Raw genomic sequence first — 4,737 nt, forward strand, 5'->3', positions numbered from 1 at the left:
GTTAGGTGTAAGTAACCTCTGAGCCTCTCCTCCAAGGACCACGTTATTTTATAAGATTTGTATTTTATTTCTCTTTTGCTTCCTTTTAATTTTTTGGAGAATATTTTTTTAGTTCATTTTATAATTCCCCATCACTTCACTGCAGCTCCTTAAATCATCCAGCGAGACAGTCTTACGAACCAGATGAGATTGGTCAGTCCCTTCACTGCCAGCCCCCTTCTTTAAGGTGGACGACAGTCATTATAATGAAGCATGATGTGGATGCCTTTGGGGGAGGAGAGGAAGGGGGCTTTGACTACTTTGAGAACTAGCCATTCACCCCTGACCCCTGACTTACTACTTGCTAAGCTGATAAGCATTCGCTCAGTAGTGGTGGCAAAGATCATTTGAACAGGGTGCCTGTTGAGATGGGTTTAGGTAGAGACTGGAAAAACCCCGCAAAGACAGCAGGCGGTTTTCATTCAAGTGGAGAATTCATCTTGGATTTGGAAACATCCCTGACTTGAACTTCTAATAATGCAAACGTAAAAAGCAAAGACTCTGGTACTTTCCTGGCGGTCCAGTGGTTAAGATTCGGCGCTTCCACTGCAGGGGGTGCAGGTTTGATCCCTAGAAATGGGAACTTCTGCATGTGTGGCCAATAAAAAAGCAAAGACCCCTTCTCCCACTTTGGGTATAATGGGAGTTAGACCTGAACCTGGGGAGGTGAGCCGGCCCAGTGATACGGAGGTAGGTTGCAGAAACTTAGGTTTGCAGCTCCAGGGAAGTATTTTTCACATTGTTTTGACCATGACCCACAAGAAGAAATATATTACACGTCATTATATGCACACACATACTTCAAACAAACATTTCACCAAACTGTCTACACTTCCTTAAACACACTCTGATATTTTCTTTTTGTGAATATGCTGGTTGGAACCCAGTAAACTGATGTCCTGACCCACTCATGGGTCTGGATCTAGCCTAAGAAGCTGTGAGGGAGCCCAACAGGGAGGGGCGTCTGGCCCTGGCCCTGAGGGCAGCGCTTTCCCCTTTGGATGTCCCTCACGTGGTCTGTAAAGCATCTGGATAGTTCTGTCAGAAACTGCAGCCTGGTCTTGGCTGGGCCATGGGGGTTCAGGAGCGGCTGCCCACACTGGAGGGCAAACGAGCAGGTTGGTGGCCTCCTTGTAAGGTGTGATGTCACTCCATTGAGGCTGCATCTCCTCTGAGTGTTGGAGAGCCGTGTGAGGGGAGGGCTGAGGAAGAGGCTGGCAGGAGAGGCAGGAAGGGAGGCCTGGTGACAATTCCTAAGCCTTTCCCCCCAGGATGATGTCAGCTTCCAAAATCCCCAGGCATGACTGGAACAGGGTGGCAGCTGAAATCTCCCTGTTTAAAAAGTCAGGCCTGAGTTTCACTCAACAAGTATGTACTGACATATTATGTAGCAGTCATAGCAGTGGGCATGGGATGCAGAGATGCCCAAAGGCAAGGTCCCCGCGCTCCAGGAGCTTACAGTCTTATGGGGGACACAGACAATAAGTAAATAAGATCATATTCAAGCGTGACAGGGGCTCTAAGGGAATAAGAAGGGGTAATGGGATAGAAAGTGTTTGGGGTGGAGGCGCTTTTGGTGGGTGGTAGTAAGAACAGCACTTTTTTTTTTTTTTAAGGAAATGGCATTTGAATTGAAATTGATGAACAGTTGCAAAAATCTGTGCTTCCGAAATGGCAGCTTGAGAGCAAAATACAGATTTGCAGGCCCCATCCTAGTCTTAAGGGAATGAAAATATTTGGGGCAGTGCCCAGGCATTTGCCTTTTTCTTCCAAATGATACCCACGCTCACTAAAACTGGAGATGTGCTGCCCTGGGGCTTTTACTTTGAGAGGAGGTCACACCTGGTGAACTTTAGGGTCCCTTCCAACTCCCAACTCCCAGGGCCTATGTTCAGGGAAGGGAACTTATTCCTGTGTGAGAGCCAGGCTAGGGAGAGGAGCAGGACCACTTCCGGTCAGACTGCAGGATGGCAATGAGTGAAACGCAGAAAACGAGCGTGCACAGCCCAACACACACGTGCACACGCACACCGAGCTCACCCAGGACCCCGCCTCTCGATGGCTGTCCCACGTTCTGAACCTGATCTTCTCAGAGGTGTCCTCATCTCTGTTCCCACGGCCTCTAATTTAATTCCACTGTCCGTGAGGGGTTGCAGATTCAGCAGCTTAGATGAGGTCCATCTCTTGCTTTGGGAGCATTTCCACAGCTGCCCCGCCCGCCCCCCCCCCCCCCCACAACCCGGCATCTTTAAGATCCCAGGCCTTGGCTGCCTGTCTCCCCGTCCCCACCCTCGTCCTCCCTGCCCTGCGGAGTTCTCCGTGCTCTGGCCACTGGGGCCTCCCTGGCAGCTGACTCCGCCGGGGGCCGCAGCTGCTGCAGTAGAACGCGCACGTCATCCCAGCCCCATCCCGTGAGGGGAGGGCGACGCTTGCCCCAGGGAGCTAGAAAAATCAAGAAACCTGTTTGTATCTTTCTGTCAAGGCTCTTTCTCCCGTCTTCGCCTCCACTTCCTGTGTTGTAGGTCCCCCTCCCCTGGCCTCAGTTTCCCCGCGCATTCAATAGGAGGAACCCCGGGATTTCTTTGGGGGCGGAGAAGGGGGGGCGTTGCTTCCAAAGGAGACCCTCTTGTCACCGCACCCCTCCCGGGCGCCGATCGCCGGGAGGGCCCTCGCAGGCCAGTGGCCGGGCGGCGGTCCGGCGGTGTCGCTGTCACAGTCAGGGGAGGAGGCAAGGTCGCAGTCTGAGGCCCCCGCCTGGCCTCGGGCGGCGCTGCCGCGGCCTCGCCAACCGTCGACCCCGGCCCGGTGAGCCGCGCACCCGGGCGCAGCGGTGCCCCCGGGCGGCGGCGGGGGCGGCTCCATGCGGCACACGTGTGGCGACGCGATCGCGGGCCAGGTGAGCCGGAGCCATGGGGCAGGCGGGCTGCAAGGGGCTCTACCAGTCGCTCTTCGACTACAAGACCGAGAAGTACGTCATCGCCAAGAGCAAGAAGGTGGGCCTGCTCTACCGGCTGCTGCAGGTCTCCATCCTGACCTACCTGGTGGTGTGAGTTCTCCGGGGCTCGGGGCTCGGGGCGGGGGCAGGGCCGGCCGGGGCCGCAGCTGTGGCCTCCGGGGGCTGGGAATTGGCCTGGGGGCGCCGGGGGTGCCCTGTGACTGGGCTCTGGGTCCCTGCTCGGGGAGGCGGCCCTTCTTGTACCGTTGGGCTTAAGGGTGGGGGGTAAGGAGGGAGCCCTCAACTCCCCAGCGGCTCTTGAGGTGATGAGATGCGCCGGGGTTCCTGGGTCCCCCCATTTGTGAGGCTTTCCGTGGGCAGTTCCTTCCTCCAGGGCTGGGGCCCCCAGTGCTAGGGCTTCGGGAAGGGGGCGAGGCTGCAGGGGCTTGGGCTGCAGCTGTCATGGCAGCCCCTCTGGGCCCTAGCCCGGGCTGGCCCAGGCCCCCGGTGGTTTATTTATAGTCACTGAGCTCAGTGCCAAGCTCCCGGCAGGGGCAACTCGTGAGCCTGGCATGTCCCAGAACTCCCTTCTGGCTAGCTTGCCCCACCCGTGGCTGGCCTCTCTGGGGGTCCTGCCCCCAAACCCTCTACCCTCGCTGGCACCCAGCTCTCCAGTCGGCCCCCTCCCCCGCCCTGCAGGAGCTGGCACCATCAGCTGAGGGGCAGCTCCTTCGGGTCAGCCAGGCACTGTTCAGAGGCCTCACCCCCAAGCGGGGAGAGGAAATGACACCAGACAACTGGGATGTGGATGTGCCTCTTTTATTCCTTTAGTTAACGCTGTTGAGTCCCTCCTACTTCCTGACTTGGGGAGCAGTAGAGGCTCCTCCAGGGAGGGCAGCCCTGACCTCACCTCACTCCCACCCGAGGCCGGGCTTCATCCCCGAGCTTCATCCTTAAGGCACCTGGCTGCCCCCCACCTGAGGACCTTTCGTCTTACTGCTCCTCAGCCAGGCTTCCCTTTCCTCCCCTACCTCGTTAGCGCCACTCATCCTTCACACCTGGGTTCTGGCATGCTCCTCCCGGAATTCCCACAGTGTAACTACATGCTTATTCAGGGGATCTTTTGCTTAACGTTCGTGCTGACTGCCCTTGTCAGTCTGGGGATGCCATGGGGGCGGGGCCTGCCTGGTGTCCCCTAACTGCTTAGGGGACAGGTGTGAAATGCATGAGTGAATGAATGGTTGTTGTTCCTTGAGTATTTGCTGAATGTTTCTGTCCAGGCCAGGCCCAGTGTGTCCCTACTAAAATGGCTGGTTGGCTCAAGGGTCACAACCCTCTCAGAGGTCCTTGGAGATGGGACAGCCTAGGGCCCAGGACATGCCAGCTCTGCCCCCAGAGATGAGGGTGGAAGCATCCTGGTTGGTGCCTGGGAGAGGCAGGGCATCCCACAGCACTGCTGCAGGACCTCAGGAAGGCGGCTTCCTGCCCTCTTCTGGCTGCAGTTTTCCCAACTTTACCAAGGGGGGTTGACCTGGACAATCTCTAATTAACAGTAACCTCAGTAATAAGTTGATGTGTTATATTCATTGAGCTCCTCCTCTGTGCCTGGCACTCGCTGTGTTAAGCAATTTACGTGTGCCGTCTCATTAAAAAAATGTATTTTTTGGGCTTCCCCGGTGGCGCAGTGGTTGCGAGTCCGCCTGCCGATGCAGGGGACGCGGGTTCGTGCCCCGATCCGGGAGGATCCCACATGCCGCAGAGCG

The 4,737-nt window shown here is 56.6% G+C and overlaps 1 protein-coding gene across 2 annotated transcripts in view; it reads left to right on the forward strand.

Moving 5' to 3' along the window:
* The first annotated feature begins 2,401 nt into the window (after positions 1-2,401).
* P2RX5 (purinergic receptor P2X 5) overlaps positions 2,402-4,737 on the forward strand; it is a 27,854-nt gene continuing 25,518 nt past the window's right edge. Inside the window, exon 1 of one of the 2 annotated variants that reach the window (XM_028498175.2) lies at positions 2,402-3,085. In XM_028498175.2, coding sequence (XP_028353976.1) covers positions 2,900-3,085 — 186 coding nt within the window. In that variant the 5' untranslated portion in view covers positions 2,402-2,899. The remainder of the gene's footprint in view (positions 3,086-4,737) is intronic. The other variant, XM_024127681.3, reaches the window with a different exon arrangement.

This window comes from Physeter macrocephalus, chromosome 14 (genome assembly GCF_002837175.3).
Source record: "Physeter macrocephalus isolate SW-GA chromosome 14, ASM283717v5, whole genome shotgun sequence".
Classification (NCBI taxonomy): Eukaryota; Metazoa; Chordata; class Mammalia; order Artiodactyla; family Physeteridae; genus Physeter; species Physeter macrocephalus.